The sequence below is a fragment of the Rattus norvegicus genome, chromosome 1, assembly GCF_021556685.1.
Source record: "Rattus norvegicus strain SHRSP/BbbUtx chromosome 1, alternate assembly SHRSP_T2T, whole genome shotgun sequence".
Taxonomy (NCBI): Eukaryota; Metazoa; Chordata; class Mammalia; order Rodentia; family Muridae; genus Rattus; species Rattus norvegicus.
The window spans coordinates 130,790,493-130,814,042 of record NC_141534.1 but is presented as its reverse complement, the minus strand read 5'-3'; the positions used below and the strand labels follow the sequence as shown (position 1 = coordinate 130,814,042).

General features: G+C 46.3%; 1 protein-coding gene and 1 long non-coding RNA gene across 8 annotated transcripts in view; one reads left to right on the top strand and one right to left on the bottom strand.

The window, feature by feature from the left end:
- Nucleotides 1–23,550, bottom strand: part of Apba2 (amyloid beta precursor protein binding family A member 2) — a 237,316-nt gene that overhangs the window by 42,784 nt on the left and 170,982 nt on the right. For all 7 annotated transcript variants that reach the window (XM_087594359.1, XM_087594383.1, XM_087594393.1 and 4 more), the window contains 1 exon segment: nucleotides 13,926–14,919. In XM_087594359.1, coding sequence (XP_087450485.1) covers nucleotides 13,926–14,879 — 954 coding nt within the window. In that variant the 5' untranslated portion in view covers nucleotides 14,880–14,919.
- LOC148007700 (uncharacterized) overlaps nucleotides 2,777–23,550 on the top strand; it is a 32,695-nt gene continuing 11,921 nt past the window's right edge. Inside the window, exon 1 of the long non-coding RNA XR_015646863.1 lies at nucleotides 2,777–3,269. This is a non-coding gene — a long non-coding RNA (uncharacterized LOC148007700). The remainder of the gene's footprint in view (nucleotides 3,270–23,550) is intronic.

The following is a 23,550-nucleotide window of genomic DNA, read 5'->3' as shown; positions in this document are numbered from 1 at the left end:
GGGGTTCCAAGTCTCTTAGGTGAAAGTGACACTTAAATCCCACCGGCATTCCCTTGGATACAGCAGCCTGCCACGTGTCAAAATAAGACAAGACAAGGGCTGTTCCACACCACCAGCAGAGTCCCCACCTTTTCAGTGGTCAGAACCATCAGCCACCCACCAGAGGACAGAGAGTGCTAGCGTAAAGCGAGTAAACTGAAATGTGCTCTCGGGTGGAGAAGCCCCACTGTGGAGTACTGATCAGTATGTGTATAGTGCAGGCTGGCTGATCATGCTGGGACCCAGGGACAGCTGCTCAGTGCTGAGATAAACACCCTTAATAAAAACACTAATGCGAATAAATCATTGGAATAAATATGTGGGCTCCAGTTGGTGTGAACTAAAGTTTGAAGTTTTTAAAGTGTCAATTCTGATTTGTCTGTTTAACTCAATTGAAAATCCAGTAATATAACCCACACTGCTTGAGATGAACTCACAGACAACTAGCTCACACCCACTCAGCTCACACCATCTGGAACAACAGCCTTCTCACGAATGACAAACATGTTAGGAACTGACATCAGCTTAGATCTGGAGAAGTCACAGTATCTCACGGGGCCACACCTCCCCCTCCAATATAACTCCACAACAGAGAAACCCCAAGGCTGATGGGTGACTCAGACAACCATGTCCTCTGGGGGACCACTTCATACTCTGTTTTCAAAAGAGCCGGCCAGCCCTAATCATCTGATAATTCCTGGAAAGATCTCTTCCTCCATCCAACTTGAACAGCTCTGAGTGGGGACAAGCCAAAAGCGTGATTTACTGGGGTCTATCACGGATCAAGCTGGTCAATCTTTCTTTTAAGTCTTTAGGTAGGTCTATGACTGGAAGGAGGGAAAGACTGTGTACCCTCCATGCTCATGCCAAGCATTTCATGGAACACCTTGTACTAAAGGTTACTCATCGTCTGCCTGAACTTCAACTTTCCCATTGCACAGCACTTGCCTTCTCTGATATGTGTGAGCATGGTTCAGCATCACTATGTGCATTTATGATGTTGAGCAATCATTATCATCTTTTCATCCCATGAAGGCCAGACTCTAGACCCAGCTTCAGCCCTCTAGTTTGAAGGTCCCTTTAACTATACTATTTGTCCCTCTGGCCACCCTTCCAGGGACTGGGGGCTGGTGTCTATTCTCTAGTCTGGCTTTGGACTCTGGGCCTGGCCCTCTGAGATCCTCCCCAGGACTGACCAGCATAAGCAGCTGGATGCAGCATCTACTTTACTTCGTGTAGTCATTCCACAGGACCTTGTAGAGTGCAGGGGGTGGAGGAGGGTGCTTGGCCACTCATTTCAGAGCATAATGCCATTTTTTTTTCTACATTCACCTTTGTGAAAGGACTGGAAAGCCCACAAATAGCCAATCTTGAATAAGTGTTTGTTCATTCTGCACCATGCAGGGCACTTCTAATTAAGGACAGGGAGATTTCCAATGGGACCCCTACCCTGGACATTCCATAGGCAACATGGAAACTGGACTTACAGGAACTGGACTTACAGCTTTTGCCAAGATTAAACTTTCCCTGGGATAAGCCAAGGTTTAAACAGATTTGCAGTGAACAAAAGCCATCCTTTAGAGAGTAAGTCTGTGGAGCTGGAGAGGCCAAGTCTGGCCTGCCACAGGATCAGGGCTATTACAGTTTTCCAATTCCAGAGTAAGCAGAGGTCCCACTGGCTGCGGCTAAGGAAGGGAGATACTCTGCTGTTACACGAGTGTAGGAGCTTAATATCATACGGCCCAGAAATTCTGCTCCTTCATAAGCACCTCATAAAGCTCAAGACAAGAGCTCATGACGCCTTGCACATGCTGTTCACAGCGCTTTTGACCTTAGTCAAAGTGTAGAAACAACCCCAATGTCCACTGGTTGTTGGAGAGGGTCAGGACACGCTACACTCATCCCAGGAAAGATCATTCAGCCCCAATACACTATTGCAGTACTAAGCTTATGCAAGCTAAGAGAGAGGACAGCCAAAAATGGTGGCATAGTATAGGACTGAAATATCCAAAGTAGGTGGATCCACAGAGATAGAAAATAAATTTCTCATTTCAAGAAGTTGGGGCAAGGGAAGACTGGGGGTAAGAGGTCTTATGAGACAGTGGGGATGTTCCGGGTCTAGATGGCAGTAATGACTGCTAAGCAGTTACTGGAAGCCACCGAATGAACTCTCACTTCAAAATAGGCCCAATGTCGAATCGTGTGTCAAGTGTGTATTACTAGACTTCAAAGCAATGGCAGCTGACAGTCAGTATACAGCAGGGGTTCAGCTCTGGCCTAGCAAGAGTGGGGATTTGGGTTATATACGCAGCACTGCCCAAACAAGTGGAGGAAATGAAAATATGGGGAAAAAAGAATAAGCTGAACCCTCTAGATGTCTAACATCCTGCCTTCTTAGTGGCCAGTCTGACTTAGCGGTGCCCTGCTGCATGGCAGTCACCCTCAGCATGTAGGCAGAGTGGAAGGGTTGGTCAAGGGAAGGGGCATGGCACACCTGCCTCGCATCTGGAGAGGACACAGTAATGGCCTTCATGGGGACACAGGAGTTCCATGGCTGAACACAATGTGTACGACGGAGCAAGGGAGAATCCTATTTGGTTCTGATCAAGTCTCAGACAGGACTACCTCCACCCACCCTTCTTAAGGCCTGCTTTGTGTCAACAGGGCTTATTCCACCACCGGTTCTGCCAGTCGGCCACGAACAGCTGCAAGCATTCCCTCCTCCCAACCGGAAGGTAAGGCGTCAGATGGGTACAGTGAAATGCTCACAAGTGCAATTGCCCCAAGTTATCCGCAGTGCGAGCCTGGAGTCCTCCGGGGAGCCTGGCCTGGCTCATCCTTTGAATTCCCTTGGCTTCCCTGCACTTAGCCTCAAGCCTTGTGCACACATTCCGAGAAAACTAACTCGACATCTGAAACAATGGTGCCAGTGTCAGAAGGAAAGCCGGCGACCAATGCTAAAGTCAATATTAGGTTTCAGTTTCCAGCGGACATCTGCTGACTTTAACTCCTGTCAGTCCGTGTGAGCTGGAGGACCGGCACGGAATTGCTACTGCCAAGAGCTGTGCTCTCCTAAGGAAGAAGAAAAAAGAGGCCCCAGCTTCAGCCAATGTGACCGATTAGTCCTCGGTAATAACTGACTTCCAGCTCACAGGAACAGCCCAGAGCAGCAGACACTGAAGCTAAATCCTGTGACTCAGAATTTAAAAGATGCCTCACCAAATAACAAGGTAAGATGATACCAAGGATCCAATTAGCATCTCCCTGCCAACTCTTGGGAATATGAAAATGGAATGTTTGCTTTTTTTTTTTTAAAGCTGGTGGGAAGGGGAAGAGTGGAATTAATGTTCAGTGTTAGATTTTTACAAGACAGGAGGGTCTCGATTTATGACAAGAGTTTTCCTTTTTTTTTTTTTTTTTTTTTTTACTTTATGGATGCAAACGTGCACTATGCATTCAGGGGGAACTGTAGTTTAGATTGTAGATTTGGATGGCGTGAGGGCTGGGAGCATGCAATGCAGTTGTCTTGTCAGGATGCTGCTGGCCACCATAGCACGCCATAGCTCCCATCAGCTCCTCAGTCAGGAACAGAGAGCACAGCCATCTACAGTATCCGGTTCACCATGGTCCTGCTGTTGGGACTGTGGTTGTGCATATTTTTTTTTTTTTACCTATAATTTTCTAAATTAAGACTTATGGGCTTATTATAATATAAATGCATTATAATTCAAGGCACGTCGGTGTACAGGTTTTAGTATTCACAGGGTATGACCTCTGCCACTTCCCTTTGCCGTGTGTCTGTGCTCACAACATTTTTTTTATAATCTTCGGTGTCACACTCTCCTGCCAAGGTGAGGTCATGTTCAATACTGACCACAACCTAAAACCCAGGAGAGAGAAGGTGTGATGGGCTACTCACAGATTGTGAGAGACCTGCTGTTCTCTAAAGCAACGCCAACCCACTACCTCATGGTCACATACACGTTCTGCATCCGCATCCTAAATGAGGGTATGCGGTTCTACTGTTGTTCTGACTGAACCGGTTTGATTGGTCTCAAATGGCCTTGACTGTGTGTGTGATGGCTCAGCTTGGGTACTGATGTTCCAAACTGCCTCAAGTCAGTCAACGACACAAAGATATTTCTTTTATAATGGTAAATAAGTTTACTCTGACAACCATTTTTAAATTGTACAGTTGAGTATCTTGAAGTATATTCACCACCACCCTGGTCTCCCTTGCACTACTGAAAATCTCGTTCCCCTTAAATTACAACTCTCCACTCTAACCTCTTCTAGCCTCTGGAAGACACGACTCTATTTTCTGTACTGAACTTCATGGAAGTGGAGCACGTGACATCTGCCCTTTCATGTCTGCCTTACATCAGTCTATACACTGTCCCAAGGGCCTAGTGTGTTGTAAATGCAGAGTAATGTCAGTGTAGGTAAATGCTTTTCCCTGTCCATTCGTCACAACTGAGGCTCAGAGGATCCACAAGTCCCTGAAAAGGTTACCAAGCCATGATCTCTCACCCAGAAGCCAGACTGTCCATGTTGTAGGTGTTCTGGTTTTTCAGTCTTCTTGAAGTTCAAAGGGGAGGAGGAGTGGGAGTCTAAGTTAACTAGCTACTGAACGGTAGAGAGCAGTGTGCTTTTGTGCCTTTGGGTTTTGAAGACTGAATGATCTTTCCCTTCTTGAAGACTGACTGCTGCTTCAAAAAGAAGCTGCCGGGCTGCCTTTCACACACCCGGAGATGAATGAATGAATGAATGAATGAATAAGAGAGAATGAATGAATGAACAAATGAATGCATAACGAGGAGGTTAGAGGTATAGTTGCCAGTGGTAACTGAAACCAGTGGTAAGAGTGTTGGGTTAGCATGGACAAAGTAATGAGTTCCCACTCCAAGCTCCACAAAAAAAAAAACAAAAAACAAAAACAAAAACAAAAAAAAACATTAAGGGACAAGCAAATGGAGCAGGAAATGGACAGCAAGGAATGGTTTCTGTCATTACAGAACAGAAAGAGAGGACTAATGAAAGGGCTTAGGTCACTTGAGAGTCCTGGCCTCCACATGGAGGCTCTTAGGTGGTAGAGGCTATGCAGGAGTTCACAATGGCAAAATCAACACACACATATTCTCTCTCTCTCTCTCTCTCTCTCTCTCTCTCTCTCTCTCTCTCACACACACACACACACACACACACACACCACTGCCCAGCACTCGGAGTGGAGGTCAGTAATGAATGTCCCTGAGCTGCTTTCTAGAATTGCTTTGAGGAGAAGCAGGGCGGTGTGGGAAGTGTCAAGGGGCATTGTTAGGGTACAGAAAGCAGAGCAGACACAGATCTCATAGGCAGAATCAGAGGCTCCCTATAAGCATATACACCAAAGGGAATGACAAAGGAATGGGTAATGTCTCCCCCAACCCTTTCCAGAAAGCCATCTCCCCAAACTCCTCTCTTGGACCAGCAATTCCCCATCCACCCATCATCCAGAGTGAGCTGACAGTCTACCCAGCCCAGCTGTGGTAGGCAGAGCAGGCCACCACGAGGTCATGCTGCGGTTGGTCAGCACCAAGGACAGCACCCACCTGGTATCAAGAGCTGACTCTTTGCAACCCTCTATGTTCCTGACCTACACGTCAGGGGTTAAAACAAGTGGAAGCAGGCAACAGGCTTCTGAAAACTCAGATGTAGCCATCTCTCAGCTCCAACTGTTTGGACCTTGGATTGGTCTCAGGTGGAGAGACACCAGATTCCCTTCTGAGAAGGTAGATATGCTAGAAAAGTAAACTGTGGGGTCATTTTCTTACTGTACCTCAGCTAGGATTACTTCTTCCTGTGTCACTTTTGATAACAAGGCCACCATTTTGCTCCATTGTAACCCAGTCCTGGTTAGCATGGGCCATCTCCCAAACTGAAGATTTCCCCAGACTTAAACTCATCATTATCATCACCATTACCACCACCACCATCACCACCACCTGCACCACCATCACCACCACCACCACCACCACCATCACCACCACCACCACCACCACCACCACCATCACCACCACCACCACCACCACCACCACCACCACCATCACCACCTCCACCACTACCACCATCACCACCACCACCACCACCACCACCACCTCCACCTCCACCACCACCACCATCACCACCTCCACCACTACCACCATCACCATCACCACCATCACCATAACCATAACCATCACTACCACCATCACCACCACCACATCCACCACTACTATCAGCACCACCACCACCGCCACTACCACCACCACCACCACCACCACCACCACCACCACCACCACCCTCATAATAATCATTATCAGGATCAGTACCATACATGTTTTATACTCCATCAGCACCCAGGTCCTTCCCAGCCTCTGGGGATGGATGTGTTCAGTGCAGGTCCAGCACAGCAGGGTGAGACCCAGGCTTCCCGGTTTTGGGATATAGTCTCAACTATCACAAGATGACTTCTTTAGTGACCTGGGGAATGACACCCTCTGAACATCTATTAGAAGAAGGACTGACAATTTGCATGTGTGAGGTGTGAGTGCACATGTGAGCTTGTCTGTGGGTGGGGGCATGTGTATGGGGGCCAGCCATCCAGCCATGGCTCTCCACTTGGTTTGCAGAGGCAAGGTATCTTGCTGAGCCTGTAGCTTACCAGTTTGGCTAATCTAGCCAGCTCGGCGGGAGGATCTTGCCTCTGCCTTCCGAGGGCTAGAATTAAAGGCTCATTTTTACAGGGTTGCTGGGCCTTGAATAGACCATTACCCTGTGCAACAAGTGCTTTATCCACGGAGCTGTGCCCTTAGTCCCTGCACTGGAAATGATCATATAAGAATCGGGAATGTTTGAAAACTTTAGGAACTCCACAATTCCAAAGGTTCTAACTAAGCCATTTTACACTGTATACAGGATGAAATTATAATACTTAATTTGTGCAGTAGAAATTATGTGTGTGTGTTAATTAATTTTTGGAAAAAATTAATTAATGACTTTAACATCGTTCTATAAATCCCTGCTCACATTTCCACTTTCTGCTTCCTGACAATCACAGCCACCTCTGGTGACATAACAACCAAGTCCCATTCTTAAATCCTAGTAGAGCAATTCTGCTGGCTGGACCAACAAGCCCCAGCAATCAAGTCCATAAGCTCTGGGAGAGGGGAGCAGGCAATGACATCAAGCTGTGTGCATGGGATTCCTTTTTCAAAACAGTCCTGGGACTTCGTAAAAGTAGGTACAGAGGTCACCCTGTCACACTGACCAGAAAGAAGGGCAACTGAAAATAAAGACTTGGTGCAAGCAGTGTGGGCTACAGAAATGAGCTGACGTGCAGACACAGAAGGCACGTGTGAACAGAGGCATGTGTGGGCAGAGAGGGAAGGACTGCAGAATGGCTGTAGATGACAAGAGACCAGATATCCTCCACAGAGACCCAGGGCCTTTCCAGAGTCTTTCCTCCCGAGTAAGATTGGAGTGGTCTTCAGTGAACCCCCAAATCCCTCCCCTGAAGGTGTTTGCCAAAACACTCTCTGAACGTGAATGGTTTGTATCCTCCGTGCCCAGCAAACACTCAAGCCCTTCTTCCCAGCCCCTTCTATAGCCCTTCTTTCCACGGCAAACAGATCAGAGAGGGGCCTGGATGCTAACGGTCCCACAGGGCACCCCTCTCAGTCCTCTGCTATAAAGTGGGAGCTGATCCTTGCTTCACGTACCAGCAGACGGGACACGGTGTGGCACCCTTCTGGCATGTACCAAGTACTACCAGCTCCACCAGAAGCAGGGCAAAGTCAGGCGTTCCGGTAGCATTATCTCTGCTTATTTAGCGCTAATATTTACATGGTAATTAGGGAGAATCCTCTGCAAAACAAGCCTCGGTGAAATGTCATGGACGGAGCATCTCTGTGATGAACATGACACTCGATGTGGCTGAAAGGCCCTGGATCACACTTCACTTTAGCTGTTGTATTAAGCTGGCTATGAGGTATTGATTTTCTTGTTTTCTTATTATCAGAGGGCTCTTGCTAGAAAACACCGCTGGGGTGGTGATAAATAGAAATCATGAAAACCACAAATAATCAAAACACATGGTTGGTTGACTGGGCCCACGGTGTAGAGCTGCCGAAGTAGATAGCCTGAAACGCCCAAGGTCCAACAGACCAAGGCTCTCTAGGGAGATTTATCTCACGGCAGACCTCACGAGGCAGCAGGTAAGGGGGCGGGAGCAAGGGGGACTCCAAAGTGAGCCATGTAGCACTTGCTAAAACCACACACAGGAAACCTGCCATCACAGACCACCATCCACACCTACAGGACAGGCTCTTTGGCACTGGACGGACATGTTCTTGCAGTATTCCTCAAGAGCACAGGTGAGCAATCCCACAGAACAAAACCCAGCCCTTTCAAGCCATACAACAAGTGGGGGAGGGGCTACTTATACTGCATAGGACTCAACCACCTTGTGGTTGTTTGAATGAGGATTGACCCTATAGATTCATATATTTGAATGATTAGTTCCCAGTTAGTAGACTGTTTAAGAAGTATTAGCAGGTATGGCCTTTTTGGAGGAGGCATGGGGAGCTTTGAGGTTTCCAAAATGTATGCCAGGCCCAGTCTCTCTGCCTTTTGCCCACAGATCAGGATGTAAGCTCTCAGCTATGGCTCTGGCACCAAGCCTACCACCTGCCACCATGCTCCTCATCAAGGCAATCATGGACTCATGAAACTATAAGCAGGCCCCAAGTTAAATGTCTTCTTTTATAAGATGCCTTAGTCAGGTGTCTCTTTGCAGCCAAAGAACAGGACCCAGCACATGCCTCAGTTGTCTGAGAGGCCAACCTCAGCATTGGAACCTTTGGGTTCTTCCAGGAATTGCTGAGGTCACAGACTTTGAGCCCTTTGTACCATGACACAGATTCTCCCACCACCTTCCCAGTTGCCCAAGAATTTTGTATAAATTGAAACCAAAAAATCACTAAATCTTCAGACAGGGAGGGTCCCAGTGATGAGACATAAAAGGTGTCCATCGTCACCATTCTGGGCTGGCATTAAATCATCCTGGAATTGTGTAAGGGATTCTGAGCCTTAGGATGACATTTAGGTTGGTATTTCCCACATATTCCTCTCCTAAGAGAGGCTCTGAGATGTTGGGGACACTGGCGGAGCAGTACTGTTGCCCCGTACATCAGTGAATATACAGCTTGAAGAAGAGAGAGGCTTCCCCAACTCATCTGCCAACCAAAGCATAGTGATCCTCTGCATTTGTGGCTTCCACATCTAAAGATTCAAATGAGCGTGGGTGGAAAATATTCATAAAAACAAAACTGCCTCTGCTTTGAACACATCTTCACTTTCTTGTCAACATTCCACTAAACAACGCGGGACAACAATTTACATGGCATGACAATTAGGCATTATAAACCAACCAGAGATGATCGGCAGTAGGAATGGCTGCTGGGAGTTAAAGCAAACATTATATGTGATGCTGTTCTCAGGGGTGGGAGAATCCCAGGAAATCCTGGAAGCTGCCTGCTCAGTCAGTCCTCTCTCTGTGAAGCTGGCTAGTGTTGAGTAGCAGTTTACTCCATGACTGCAGCCTTCCACCTTGGAAGGAAGCTCCATAAGACAGAAGATGTGTCATGGTTGGCTTTTTGTCACCTTTACACAAGCTAGAGTCATCTGGAAGAACAACCTTGGTTGAGAAATACCTCCATCAGAATGCCTATGGGTAAACCTGGAAGGTATTTTCTTGGTTAATGATCGCTGTGGGAGCACCGATCCCATTGTGGGTGGTACCATCCCTGGGCTGGTGGTCCTGAGTTTTATAAGCAGGCTGAGAAAGCCATGAAACCCATGCAGCATTCCTCCATGCCCTCTCTCTCAGTTCCTGCTTTGAATTCCCGCTTTGGCTTCCCCATTGATGGCCTTTTGGGCAGGCACAGCATCCCAAAGCACAGGCAGGTGCCACCGGTCATACATTCCACTTCCTACCACAGTGAGCAACTTGCTTTCCACAGAGGCCAGACTCAAGCAGTGTCCATTATAAATTTGTCTTCCACGAGTGGGAAGGAGTCACCTGACTGACTCCCTCTGTGTCCCCAAAGAGATGGACTGGCAGCTGATGGGTCACCTGTATCTTAATAACCACGGAGACAGTGCGAATAGCACATTCCTAATCCAAAGTAAAAAAGGCTAAAGGAAACATGTAGTAAAACTCATGAACAGTCTGAAATGGAAAAGGAGAAAATCCCAGAGAAAAGAAGTGGGACCATTATCTCAGGGATGAAGAGAACATAGCAGGCAAGTTAGTTGTGTGGAAAGGTAAAGGGTCAACACTGATGTGTGACTCAGCCCCTGACTCTCAAGAAGTACAAAATGAGAGAAGACACCACCTGTACGTACAAAGATGTCTGTGCCGGTCTCACCTACAGGAGAAAATGCCACCCACCATCTTTATATACAGTGCCAGGGTAGTCACAGACAAATAAATAATCGGAGATCGTGTGGCCTGTCACCCAAATGCAACAGTCAAAGATCTGTGAAATAGCCATGAAAATCCTATGGCAGTGTGGAGAGACGCTCATGATATGCCACATTCGAGCATGCTGGATGACAAAGGCACCTGGACCGTAAAGATAGCTGTGTGCTCTGTGCTCAGTGCTGTGGCCTGAGGGGAACACAGAAAACATGAAGATGGTTCTTTACACTGGGTAGTAGGCCTGTAGGGAATGCATCTCGCACACACGCACTGTGTACTTACTGTCATCCGTGCAGTGACTGAAGGCTGCTTTTCAGGATGGCCTGAGTATCCTGCACAGAATGAGTGAGAGCATCTGTGGGCTCAGATTTGGGGTGTTTTTCCCTGACTTTGCAATGTTTACATGTACATAGTGAGACATGCTTGGGATGAGACCATAACATGAGAATTCATGTCTGTCTCCTACATGAAGAGCCTGAGGGTAACCTAACATGCTCTGTTTAATGCCCTTGTGCTTTGATCTTGGCCTGTCTCAGGGTGGCAGGTGTGACAGTTTCCTTTATAGCCCATGCCAACACCCAAGACAATAGCTTTAGAGTATTTAGGATGCCGTATTTTCAGATTAGAGACACTCAAACCATACTTCAAAAACTAATCCTGACTTTCTAAGCTTTAAAATGAGTAGGAGAGAGATAAGGGATGCCGCCATGTCATTACTGTCCCTCCAGTTGGACACTTCCAAAGCATTGCTTCTCTGATTTGAACGTGCCATCTTGTTGAAATGCAAATAGGATTGGGTAGTTCTAGGGTGTCCCTGTGGGGCCCATGCTATAGGCCAAGGGCACATTTTACAGAGAAATTCCACCAGGGGGCCAGGGTGCTCTAGGTCGGTCAGTCTATCTGTCTCTCTGTGTGTCTGTGTCTCTGTCTCTCTCCATCTCTTGTCTCTCTCTGTCTCTGTCTCTGTCTTTCTGTCTCTCCATCTCTCTCTGTGTCTCTGTCTCTGTCTCTCTCTGTCTCTGTCTCTGTCTCTGTCTCTCCCCGCCCCCCCCCCCCTCTCCTGCAACCTTGGCTCTAGGCAGTGCTGCACTAAACATGCAGATGAGGCTCCAGGAACTGGGCAGGGGACTCAGAGGCACTGTGACTCACTGTCTTAGGCCAGGTTTTTGATTGTTCCTGGCACAGCTTGTCTGTCCCCAGGGGAGTAAGAATCCTTTTAGGAACACAGCTGTGATTTCAAATGAAGCACCTTCGAAGCAGCCAGTGCTGTGCATCTTCTAGAGAATCGGGTTTCCAAGGTGATTCCAGTGGATATTTACGGTTCAATTTATTCACCAGTGGATGTTAACGGCCCAAATTCAGAATTCCTCGTGTGAGATGAGCAACTCGGGACAGTAGGATATACAACGTACCCACACGGCAAGACCCAGCATAGCCTTCCTAAGGAGCCCTCTGCTCCACTCATTCATTCATGAGGCCCTGGGCAGCCTAGAGCTAGATCCTGCTTCTCTCTCTCTCTCTCTCTCTCTCTCTCTCTCTCTCTCTCTCTCTCTCTCCCCAAGATTAGTTCATGGATGAACAGACAAACTAATGAATGCGCGATTACAAAAGCAATAATAACAACAATGACAAAACAACAAAAAGAACCTAATAGAATCATTAACTGACTTCCAGGAGTTTTTCCAATGTCTTGGCTGAGAGCATCCCTTTAAAGACACCCTGGGCTGAGAGACTGAAGTACCTGCTTTTCCATTCAATACCTTTCCTGAAAGAATAGACTTCCTTCCTGTCTCCCACGATGGCTGGAGATGTCCCCCAGCTCTACCTGCCTTCTAAATGGCCACCACCACTCACTTATTTAACCATTTGCATTCACTCACAGACATAACCAAGCAAGCATTCTAACCCAAAGGTCTATGAAATATGAAATTCTATTCAATTTCACTCATCTGGTTATCATGAAGGAAAAAAAAAAAAAACCAAACCAAAACAGAACAACACCCAGGTTCACCTAACTCCATACCAGGTTCCTGACAGACCTTTGACAGGGAGGCCACTTATTACAACAAAACACAGTTCTACACAAACACATGCTCTACACAACCCACGCCTGCAGTGCCATTGCTATTGTGGAGAAGCCCATGCTCTGAAAAATGAATGAATAAAAATGGAGGTATTTTGGCCTGAAGCCCAGACCAGGGCCCAGAACCCCTGCCCCCAACATTCACTAGTACAATAGAGTTTATATACCACAGTATGCCCACCCCCCACAAAGGCAGTACTGCTGTTGATGACAGGCACCTCCAAAAATGAAGTCAGCTGGCACTTAACTAACTCAATGAGAACAAAAGGGACCAGAATGTGTGGTGAGTCGCACAGCAAATCAATGTGATTTACATTCCGAGCACAAGCTTTCACTCCCGTGTATGGTGTACGTGTGCATGCGCACATGTGCGTGTGTGCGTGCGTGCGTGCGTGCATGTGTGTGTGTGTGTGTGTGTGTGTGTGTGTGTGTTCAGTTCAGTATGTATTGAATAACTATTCAAACTCATGAAATCTTCTGGGAGAAAAGTAATTAAGACTTTACAAACCAAGAAAGCTGTCCATATAATGGGCCAAAGAGAAGTTCCCTTATACAAATCCAGAATTACATCTCCTTTTACATGCTCACAGTGATCTTTTTTTTTCTGTTTTGTGTGGATGTGGGCTGGAGTGGGATGGTGATTTTTTCAAATGTGTTTAGTAGACTACATACTTGCTTTGATGTAACTTAAATGAAGCATGATTATGATGCCATTCCTTGTATTAACATGTGTTTCTTCTTTATGATTTTTGTCGAATTTTGAAATAGTGACTTTTTTTTTCAAGACTAGCACCCACAACTGAGCACCCATCAGGTCAAGATCGCTTAGGAGATGCTGTGATGAACCTCTCACAATGTTCCTGTTGAGGTGAACCCTTCTCAAGGGGTAGGGAAGTGTGTGAATGCCTGCATCCTTCACCACCATCCTGACCAGTGCCCTGATGGCCTGGGGAGACCACCTCAGGAAATTAGAAAAGTACCATGGTACTCTCCTACTGTGAGCTGATTCAGGAAGTGGACTACAGCCTAGGTGCAGGACATTTCCTAGGAGAGAAGAGCTGCCAATCAGCCCTTTGGTGGTATGAATTTAAGGGATGGATTCGTTAAGGTGACAAGACATTCCTTGATCATCAGTTACTGAACATTAATTAATTTAGCTCACAGTATGAACTGGATAGCAGCTAGTCCACCTGCTCCCAACCCCCACACACACCTGTCATCACCCCCCATAGGCTTCACTAATGACTGGGTGATATCACACTCCCTGGGACCACCCCTTTCCTGAGGGTAGTTAAGGCATACCTGCTCTTGGGGCCACTTTGGCCTCTCCTCTGGGGTCCTGGTCTTGGTCTTGAGTCCTCTTTGGGGGTCTCCGGAGTGCTTAACCTCAGGGGGAAGGTTCAGCGACTTGGGCCTCGCTTCTTGCCTACTGGGTCCACGGCCAGTGTCACTGGGTGAACAGGCCTCAGTGGAGTCCCCAGGGTCCAGCTCAGGCATGTGCTCAGGGCTGGCCTCACTGGCACTGGTAATACTGGTCATGCTCAGGCTCATCTTGATCTCAGCCACTATCTGGTCGATGTCTTCCTCCTGCTCCTCTAGGTCCCCATCCCCACGCCTCATGCGATAGGGAGAAGCGCCACCCGTGTTCCCATTGGTCTCTGGGGGATAATAGTCCTGGTAGCTCTCCTTGCTGGGACAGTAGTGGCCATCTTCTTCCTGGTCATGGACCTCCAGGACGGTAGGGTCATCCTCTGGGATAGGCAGGTGGCTGTCTGGATATTCTTGGCTGTTTTCAGCCCCGTGGCTATGAGTATGAGGACCCACTGAGTCCGTCCAGTCCTCTACCGCCTCCTGACACTCATCAGTGTCCACAGGATGTGCACCATGGGCTAGGTACTCCTCCCCATTACAGTCCATGCCCTCCAGGTAGCTGTCATCCTCAGGACAATAGCGGATGTAGTAGGTGACACCTTCCTCCTCCTCAGGGAGGCCCTCGTCATAGTCCTCCTCCTCAGACGTGTTGTTCACATAGTCAGAGCTGGAGTCCCCATCAGGGCTATGGTTGTGGCACTCCTGTTCCTCAGGCGTGGGGCTGTCTGGTCTCAGAGTGCCTAGCTCCAGGCCTGTGGGTACATAGCTCTCCAGAGGCAGTTCTGTATCCTCATTCTCAGGCTCCTGGTCATGGGGGATAGGACCTGGCCGGGCCCTGTGGTCCAACATGCTGCTTGCAGTGCTCTGGCGCTTGCGGTGGGCCATGGTAGACACTCACACAGCCATTGTTACCTGGAAGCAGCCACTGTGGAAAGGAAGGTAGAGAAAGCCATTAGAGTCACATAGACCATGGTCAACTCAAGACATGTGCCACTTGCTATGTGACCAAATCATATCCCTATATCTTGACAGCACACTTGTTCAGAGCACTGTGAATGCACAGCTATTCAAAGGGTTTGGCAGTCCCATCTGAATGCCTCGGGGGCAGGGAAAACCATGACCATGTCAGAAGGGTTTAAGAATAGGCAGAGCTCAAGAGAAGGCATGGAGGAGACGGCAGTCACCAGGATGCCCAACTCCACCTTGGAACTCATGACTCGCTGGCTTGTACCATTCTGGTGCGAGGATGGAACTTAGGCAAGCATTTTGCCACTGAGAAAAGTCTGGCCCAAAGGCTCACTCTTGACCTCTGCACAAGGCTTACTTTATAAAAGTAACTTGTGTGGCCAAGTCAGAGCATCTTAAAATTTGGATAATTGCTCTCAAAAGAAAAAAAAAAAAAACAGCATCAACTGAAGATACCATGAAGGCCCATGACTAATGAAGAAAGATGCTAAATCTTGTGGCTTGAAGCCACGTTTCGGCACCCAAGATACACATATATTGAAGCATCACATGGTACCCCAACGTTATACCATCAGTGTACATCAATTACATTAGATACACAATTAATATCAGTGTGGTGGCTAGTTTTACGCTCACTCAACACAAGCTACAGTCATTTTGGAAGAGGAAACCTCAATTGAGAAAATGTCCCTCACTAGCCTTTAGGCACATCTGTAAAGAATTTTCCTGACTGATAAGTGATATGGGAGGGCCCAGCTCTGTGTGAGTGGTGCCATCTTGGACAGGTAGTCCTGGATGGTATAAACAAGAAGGCTTGGCAAGCCATGTAAGCAGCGCTCCTCCATGGCCTCTGCATTGGTTCCTGTCTCCGGAGTCCTGATCTATTTGAGTTCTCTCATTGACTTTCCTCAGCAACCTGAGAGCTGTAAGCTGAAGTAAAACTTTCCTCTCCAAGCTGTTATGATCAGAGTGTTTTTACCACACCGATAAAAACCCAAATTAAGACAGAATGTTTAGGGAGACTAAGTAGGATTCTACACAGAAAAAAAAAGTTTAGATTCTATATTTTCTGTTTGAACATGTCTAATTGTAAAAATGCACTTCCTAATATATTTAAAGTATATTAATTAAGTCTGAAGATCCCTTAAGTCCATCTCAGTCCCCCTGTTCTCTAAGTCTGCCCCGTCTTTCCCCTCCTCCACATTCCAAAACTGTCATCACGGGGGTTGGGAGGATGACAATTGCAGAACAGTCTTGGTCGAGAAACAGAGAAGTCAGTGCATATGTGACATCTGGCAGTATTGAGGACTCAGCAGGAAAGAGAGAGTTTCCCAGCCAAGAGGACAAGAGAAGCAGAATGTAGCTGCAGTCTACAGAATATGCAGTGTGGAACCATAGGAACCTGCAAGGACCCTGTGTACCCACACTAGGACAGCACTGCCCAGCAGTCTGTGCTTTACTTCTCAACCATGTGGGATCATGGACTGGTGTTAGTGGGCACATACAGGATCCTCTGCTGGGCTGCCCTCTAGGGGCCTGGTGTGAATGAGCTTTGGGGAGATAGAAGGGAACATTCCTCCAGAATACAGCCACCTTGGAGTACAATCAATATGGTGGGTCTGCAGAAAATTGGGACTTGACCTAGCTCAAGACCTTGCTATAGCACTCCTGGGTATAGACCAAAAAGATGCTCCACCATCCCACAAGGACACATGCTCAGGTATGTTCAAAGCAGCTTTATGGGTAATAACCAGAAACTGGAAACAACCCAGGTGTCCTTCAACCGAAGAATGGACATAGAAAATATGGTACATTTATAAGGTGGAGTGTTACTTGGCTGTTTAAAAAAATAACATCATGAAATTTGCTGGTAAATGGATGGAACTAGAAAAACATATCATCCTGAATGAGGTAACTCAGACCCAGAAAGACAGACATGGTATGCACTCACTTAGAAGTGGGTATTAGCTATAAAGGACAGGATAACCATGCTACAATCCACAGACCCAGAAAGGCTAAGTAACAAGGAGGTCTCATGAATCTACCTGGGAAGATGAAATAGAATATATACTGTGGGCGGCTGGGGTGAGAGGGAAGGGGAGGATGGAGATAGAATTCTTGGAGAGACAATTGGAATTGGGAAGCATTTCAGGGGTGAAGCAATGGAAACTTTCAGGAATCTGTGAGTGTGACCCTAGCTAAGACCCCTAGTAACAGGGGATTCAGAGCCTGAACCGGCCATCTTCTGTAATGAGGCAAGACTTCCAGTAGAGGGAATGGAACATCAACCCAGCCACAAAACCTTCAACCTACAATTTGTCCGGCCACTGAGATGTGCTGGGGTAAAGGTGGTACAGAAACTGTGGGAATGGCCAACCAATGACTGGTCCAGCTTGAGACCCATGTCACAAGAGGGAGGCCACACCTTAAACTGCCCAGAAGACCAAGAACCAGAGGCTGGACAGCCCAGAGATCTATGATAGAAATGCTTTTTAAAAATAAGTAGCTATGAGCTGGCAAGATGGCTCAGTGGTTAAAGGTGTTTGCTACCAAGTCTGACAGGAAACAAAATCATGAAATGATTCCTAATGATATTCTGATATACTTGTAGACCAGAGCCTAGCATAATCGTCACCAGAGAGGTTTCATCCAGAAACTTATGGGAACCAATGCAGTCTCACAGACAACCATGACATAGAACTCAGGTAGGAGCCAGAGGGGTAAAGGACACCACAAGAAAGCCTAAAGAGGTTGGGGATTTAGCTCAGTGGTAGAGCGCTTGCCTAGCAAGCGCAAGGCCCTGGGTTCGGTCCCCAGCTCCGGAAAAAAAAAAAAAAAAAAAAAAAAGAAAGCCTAAAGAATCAACTAACCTGGGCTCATAGAGGCTCACAAACATACAATCAGGGAGCCTGCATGGGTCTGACCTAGGACATATATATATATGTGTGTGTGTGTGTGTGTGTGTGTGTATGTATGTATGTATATGTATATGTATATATATGTATGTATGTATATATGTATGTATGTATGTATATGTATATATATGTATGTTAGGGTTTGTAGCTTGGTCTTCTTGTAGGGCTCCTAACAGCGTGAGCAGGGGCTGGCTCTGGCTCTTTTGCTTGTTTTAGGGACCCCTTTCCTCCTACTGGGTTGTCTCATTCAACCTTAATAAGAAGGGAGGTGCCTAGTCTTTTGGCAACTTGCTATGCCATGTTTGGTTGATAACACTGGGAGGCCTGCCCTTTTCTAAAGAGAAATGGAGGAGTGAATCTGGGGGAGAGGGGAGGTGACAGGGACTGGGAGTAGAGGAGGGAGGAGAAACTGCAATCAGGATGTAATATATGAGATAATGATAAAGAAAATTTAAAAAAAAGAAGAGGAAGGGGTGGTTGCTAGATTCATGGAAAGGACACAGAAGTGGGTCACTGAGGATATAGATAATGTGTGTATCTCTTAATCTGATGGTGACTTTTACAACACAATACATTTTGTTTGCATCATAATCACTCTATTCATCTATCTATCCATCCATCATCTATCGATCTATCTATCTATCTATCTATCTATCTATCTATCTATCTATCTATCTATTATCTATTTATTTATTCTGTGTACATTCGACTGTTGGTGTGTGTGTATACATGTGTATGCACATACACCAGTCTGCCTGTGGAGGTCAGAGGACAACATGTAGAAACTGGTTCTGGTTCTTTCTTTCTACTTGTGAGTCCAGGGGATGAAACTCAGGTCATTAGACTTTATAGCAAACACTTTTAACCACTAAGCTATCTTGCCAGCTCATAGCTACTTATTTTTAAGAGCATGTTCTAGTCATCTGATTAAGAAATGAGAACTTCTATTTAAAAAAATGGTTAAAATAGTGAATTTATTTGATATCTATTTTAGGACAGCTAAATAAAAACATGAAAAGAAGTGAGATGTTAGACTAGAGCAACCGAGGGTGGGAATTCGGGGCTGCGTAGGTTATTTAGATGGTGAAACCAACATGTCAGATGCGAGAGGGCTGAGAACAACCTATGAGAAATTCACAGCCACTGACCAGACTCTGAGCACAAGCTCTGAAGAGCATCTCTCTGAAATCCTGCCTCACCAGAAAGCCCATAAGCCAGAGCTCTCATATCCTGTGTCCCAGAGTTCTCAGCACAGCACTTTGCCTGCAGTGGTGATCAAGACACACGTTGGTAGTAAGACTGTTTCTAACAGCCATCAGAATCCTCACACCAAATCCTGTGTACCAAACCCCCTCCCAGTCCCAGATACACTGTGACAGCTGGTGACGCCAAACATAGACAGTCCTGGACTTATTTTAAGGATGTATCTGGATACAGTTGCAGTTGGAAATACATGCTATAGCTATATAAAGTTTAGTTTGTTTTATTTGTTTTGTTTTTGCTTTTGTTTTTCAAGACAGAGTTTCTCTATGTAGCCCTGGTCTTCCTGGACCTCCCTCTGTAGACCAGGCTGACATCAAACTCACAGACATCTGCCTGCCTCTGCCTCCTGAATCCTGGGATTAAAGGTATGCACCACCACTGCCCAGCTTAAAGTTTAGATTTTTAAAGTTCATAATTTATCTTCACCAGTGTTTTTAAGAAACTGTGAATAGATTAATGGGATGATTTTATTTATGGAGTTTATGAATGTAGTTTATAGCCAGGGCTTCTTGAAACTCAAGCGGTGTCTCAACTTTTATTGAGGTATTTCCAGTGCTGTTTCACTTCAGAATTAAGTGTTTGAGACTTACAGGCAAAAGTAGTTGATAAAGGGGCCGGTACTTTAAAGACCGAGATAAGTCTCTATAAATTCTATAAAAATATGTATCAAAATGAATGAGTTGTTAGAAACTTTTAAATTCCTGCAAATGACCTTTTCATTAGTCATTTTTTTGGGTTTTTTTGGGGGGGGGTGCTTTGTTTGGTTTGGGGGGCTTTTGTTTTTTGTTTTGTGGGGTTTTGTTTGTTTGTTTGTTTGGTTTTGGTTTTTCGAGATAGTGTTATCTGTTCTGGACTAGTTCTGTAGATCAGGCTAGCCTCAAACTCACACAAATCCTCCTGCCTCAGCCTCCTGACAGCTAAGATCGAAGGCATGAGCCACTTTAAGATATTTACTTTAAGATACGGAACGTGTTTTGTGCACAAAGCATCAATCTTGCGTTGTGATTGTATGACACACTGAGAAAGCCATTTAACGCTGAAGTAACTACCCAGGTTATAGTTCCTATTGTGAACAATGCTTTGCTTTTGTAATGAATTAATTTTCTAACAAAAAGGGAAGAAAGTGCTATAGGTAAAACATGAATTCAACCCATCTAACCTAGAATATCAGCACTTTTCCTCTTCGGGAACATGCTCAGAATCCTTGCCTTGACCTACTCTTGGGAACAATTCTCTAGCACAAGGTAAAGACCCCACTAGACTGGAGTGGATTTTAGATGTTGTGCTGGCAGCGAGAAGCAGGGTGGATGCATGGCTACTCCTGCGCACATGCATAAGCTTGAGCGTCCTGGGTCCTAAGATGGGCTGTCTGCACTAGCCTTCATGGAAGCCTTGGGTCAGGCTCCTCGTTCTCCCACCAGCCCGTGCCACTTCAATTGCCATGACGGTGAGATTTTAACTCCAGATAAGTCTATTTTCTCTATTATCCTCATTTTAGATGCCCTCCAGCAATTTTCACATTCATCCTCCCTGATGAACTGAAGAGCTATTGAGTCCAAACGTCCTCCAGGAGTCCATTACCATTGTGGTCGGGATAGCCTTCAATTATGCAGTATTTTAGAGAAAATTTTCAAACTTACCACGTTGGATCTTTTTATCCAATTTTGCAGCACAAATAACTCCACATTTACTTAAGCCCTAAATGGATCTCAATGGCTTTGCAGTTTGCTTCAAACTTATAAGCATCCCTGGTTAACTTTATTCTTGCATTATTTTGGTGTTGCAATGAAGTTTCTCTCCCTTTATTATTAACCTGGCTGTTGCTGATATAGAGGGGAGAAAAGTACCGGTCACAGAAAACTACATCTTATTAATCTACTTATTCCCGATTGATTTCAGTTGGTCCTGTTATGTCCCTAGGCAAATGACCTCATGAGGCACCCGTCCTCACAGTCTTGCCTCTCTTTCTCCTCATGTGAACACCCGCCTATCTTCTTGCCTGTGGATTAACTAAGACTGGTACTAAAGGCATCCTTTGCTTATTTGAACGAGCAAGATCTTCCATAGGTTTACGTGGTTGAGCCCTGAGTCACTGGTTAGTAGCACTGGCTGGGGAGGTGTAGTTGATACAACCTTTCTGGAAAAAGCCCACCACTGGGGTGAGCTTTGAGTTTAAAGACCCTGTGCCACGCCATTTGCCACCTGATCGGTTTCTGACTCGAGACGATTGCTTAGCTTTTTGCTCTTGCTACCACGTTGCTCTGGCCGTGACAGACCCTCCCAAATCACAATCTTCAAAGTTGATTCTAGTCATGGTGTTCTATCACAAGAAAAGTTAACACATGTATGGACTTACTTTTCAAAGATCTATCCATTTCTGTGTCTAGAATGTGTCAGTGTACACACACACACACACACACACACACACACACACACACACACGCCTGTGCATGTACACAGAATGCCCCCTCTACAAATCCCTGCCTGTTCTTTTGAGGCATGATCTCAAAGTAGGTGCTCTCCTGATAAAGACAGACATGAAGGTCCTTGTGTGAACTCAGAAGCCAGGTCTTTTTAGAGACTTTGGGCAAAATATTTGAGATGGCTTCCACACTTAGGAAATTGGAAATGCTGTATCTGCCTGCAGGACTTGAAGAGTCTGGGGCCTTTGTCCCATCGGCTGTTTCATACCGGTGGACTCAGGATGGAGGGGAGCTAGGATGCAGGGTGAGTATAGCAGGTATAAACTCTCAGAGACTGTGTCTGAGGACAGCTCATTTACTGAACTAGAGAGGCTACTGTATAAAGCTCCAGTCAAGGAGAGAGGGAGGAAAAAGGGCAGGGAGGAAGTGTTACAGTGTGGGCAGGGACCTTTCAAGGTAACAGCTAGATTAGCAGACTGCTGGTCATATGATTTCTGAGAAGCCAGCCCTCGGGCAGGGAAACAGAAGCCTAACTGGTTTTATCATGATGTGGCCTTTCTCTCTATGGAGTTGAGGAGGCCCAAGCCTGATAGGGTAAGGAGCAGCCCCACTCAGCCATGCTGTCTGAGAGCTGTCAGGGGTATGGGCAGTGTTCTATTGCCTGTAATGTGGCTTGGGAACACACAGGAGAGATTGAATAGGAGAGTTTAATTAGTCTGCTTCCTGTTACTGCAATGAAATACCTGAGGCTGGGTAGCTTCATAATGGAAAGTGATTCATTTAGCTAAGTTCTGGGGGTGTCCAGGCTTAGATGGAAGCATTAGATCAGTTCTAGTCAAAGCCTCGGGGTGGGTGGCCTAGGTGTGGTGGGTGGCACAGGTGTGGTGGAGTATGGTCAAAGGGAGGGAACGTTAACCAGAGAGCCAAGGAACACTCCAAGGACCAAGCATAACACTTCCCTCTCTCTGTAATTCTGGATCTCAAAAGAACTACCTGAATCCCCTCTGTGAACAGCACAGACAGTGATTTAAAGGTCTTCTCTACCCCATCTCTTAATCACCCCATCACCTCCCTTTATTACCACTCAGGGCCCAACTTCCGACAGATGACCCCTCAGCACACATGCTAAATATTCACACCAAACAGAATGGCCTGTTCAGGTCCGAACTCGACAAATAGGGGATTAAGGAAAGATGCAGATGAATTTTGAGGGAGATGACACACACTTGTGTCTTAGATGGCTCTACCAACACTGTAGGATGATGGTAGCTAGGATGGGTGGCATCTCTTTGATGGGGCATGAGGGCATTTAGGTAACCAGGCATACGGAAGAGGGGTCATAGCAGAACGCAAAGGGCTGCTTCCTGCCAGAGAGCTGCATGTCAACCTGGGGTTTGCATGTTCGTGGCACATTCAGGGCCAGTGTGCCAAAGCCTAGCCTAGAGCTGCAAGTCCTTCTCATTCCAATGGACCTAGGACTTAATTTGAACAGTGCTTCCTAAATTAAATATCTGCCTTTGGGTCTCTGGGAATGCTCCATTCTCCATGGGATAGATTTGACTGCTTTACCAAGCAATAGAGTACCTTTCTCTTTGTGCCCCCATACTCACTTGTTGGGGAGCAGAGAAAGAGGAAGCTCCCATAGACACTTTTCAGATTGAGCTTTCAGGTCTCTCTCACAGCTAGGGCATGAATGGATAGTCTGGCAAAATGGGGTCATTTGAAGGGTAGCAGCCACTCCCATATGAGAAGACAGGGTGTGGCCAAGGGGTGAAGAGATAAAATAAAATATAGCTGAAATGACATAATTCCTTTTAAGTAAATGGTTCCCTGCTAGCTTTCCCATCCTGCCTATGTCTTAAATGAAGCATCCTGTGTTCGGGGTATTTAGAGGTAGATTCATGGAGACAGTGGAATTCGACGTGGTCATGATTGTAAAACCCCACATGGTCAGTATCTTTACATTTTTATTTCATTTTTTTAAAGATT